Source organism: Centruroides sculpturatus, unplaced genomic scaffold (genome assembly GCF_000671375.1).
Source record: "Centruroides sculpturatus isolate CEXI.00-Female unplaced genomic scaffold, Cexi_2.0 scaffold229, whole genome shotgun sequence".
NCBI classification, from domain to species: domain Eukaryota; kingdom Metazoa; phylum Arthropoda; class Arachnida; order Scorpiones; family Buthidae; genus Centruroides; species Centruroides sculpturatus.
Window position 1 is genome coordinate 774,631 of NW_019384527.1, and position 2,145 is coordinate 776,775.

Here is a 2,145-nt window from a genome sequence, read left to right on the forward strand (position 1 = left end):
TTTCTCTCCAATTACAAAGGAAGCCGATGCCAGGCAGTGAAACCTGAGAGATTTTGAACGGAAGTGAAACTAGATATGTTTTTCTTTTGCATTTTTGGATCAAATTACAATAATATAAACATAAGAAACGTTAGAAAGGAGAAAAATTACATAAATAAACGATATAATCGTATTTTCTGATGACTGTAATGCCAGATTTTTATTAAAACAACGTGATTATATTAAAAAAGCTGCGATTACGATTTTTAAGCTTAGTGCTTAACATAATCCCTCTTGAATCATTCCTATCACCCCCCAATAAATCATAAAACGGCGCAGTCCATTTTAAACCAATGGGAGCACAGGTAGAAATGATTGACAGGTGAAATGACGTCACTTACGTGACGTGACGTCACGTCACGATGAGGAAAACCATTTTGCACTCGACAGTACATAAGTACTGTACATAAACAGTATACGAATATTAAAAAGGACATTTTACCTGAGGAGTAAGTTTTAAATTATTATAAACAATTCCAAAATTGGATGTTGCCTGTGCATAGACGTGATATATTTTGTTTTTTACATTTACAAATAAAAAAAACACCAACTAGTATATTAAAATTATTTTATAAGACATTTAACCAATTTTCATTTATTTTTAAACTCAAGTTTTTATTAATACAATTGTTGGCTTTTAAAATTTCGAAACTTTCTTTAAATTTCCTGCTACATGCGTTTCTTTCTTTATGTAAAATTTCAACATTAGACTTATCAATATTACAATTATTCAATAAACAGTGATCGTGGAAAACGAAATTTAATCTGTTGTATTTTAAATCTGCAACGTGTCTTTTCAATCTTATATTTAATCAACCTATATAAATACAGTGGTGTCTCGTATAACGTAATCCTCGAATAACGGACGCTGCGAACAACGGACTTTCTGTTTGGCTGTTACGTGACTCGAGCAACGAACTGGCTGCGAACAACGGACTTTCCGTTCGGCAGTGACGTGAGGCGAACAACATTTCTGCGAACAAGTGCGAATGATGTTTCCACTTTCGCCGTTGCCAATGACATTCTACTATTTTTATAATATATTACTATTATTAGAATATATTATTAGTATATCTTTACCCAAGTACTAATTATTCTGTTTGGATATCCATTTAGCGTAATTTTTTTTTTCTAATTCATTTGTATATTTGTTCATATTACTAGTTAACTATATACGAACGTCTAACGCAAACAGAAAGTCATGTTATTTTAATTCAAAAATTTTCCCCCAGAAGATGTTAGATAGATGATCGTCACAACTGTATTGTTAAAAGAAAAATTTAATGTACAGGGCTTCAAGCCACTACTAATTTGAGGCGAAGAGTATATATTTTAAGTAAAATTAATAAAAAAAATTGTAGCTCAACATTGTGACCACGACGCAATAAATATTGGCTCGTTCAAAGCTAAAATCTTATCAAATTTTAAAATAAGCTTAATTATCTGTTAACATGTGTGTAGCCAAATATTAATTTATCTACCTGTGATTTTGATTTTGTAATATCAAATCCAAAACCAGAACTAGGCCATTAAATTTCGGTTTCTAATTTCTCAATGCATCATACTCAGCTTGAAAGCGTATATGATAACACAGGTTTACTCTGCTTCGTTCTACATCCACCCTACATAGTGAAACATTGTATCAATAATGCAAAATTTGAAGGTAAGTAATTTAATGCTTCTGAATCACTCTAATATACTAACGTAAAATATTGAAGATATATTTATTTTATAGTCAAAATATTTTTATACTCCTAATACTAAAAAGAATTACATTAATTCAATAATATATAGAAAATTTTAACTCTCGTGAAATCTAGACACCTCAGCGTTGCTCTGAATTTATTCTCTTGACACTTTATGTTAAACATACGATTGTAGACAGCGTGGGCTAAAATAAACATAAACGATAATTTCACAATTTTTTAAATGAAAAAAACTAACTTAGCTTTAAATAAATCGATTTATATCAGTATTTGTGTATTAGAATTAAGCAAATTACATATATATAGACTATATATATCAAACATTTTATAAAATACTAGCTGTACCCGGCCACGCGTTGCAGTGGCTCAAAATGTATCTATTATAAATGTATAACACTCC

General features: G+C 30.1%; 1 protein-coding gene across 1 annotated transcript in view; it reads left to right on the forward strand.

Annotated features, from left to right (window-relative positions):
- Window positions 1–1,614: 1,614 nt before the first annotated feature.
- The window catches only part of LOC111622903 (BTB/POZ domain-containing protein 2-like), a 9,519-nt gene continuing 8,988 nt past the window's right edge, over window positions 1,615–2,145 (forward strand). The window contains exon 1 of the mRNA XM_023365365.1: window positions 1,615–1,702. Within this exon, the coding sequence (XP_023221133.1) occupies window positions 1,688–1,702 (15 nt within the window). The 5' untranslated portion in view covers window positions 1,615–1,687. The remainder of the gene's footprint in view (window positions 1,703–2,145) is intronic.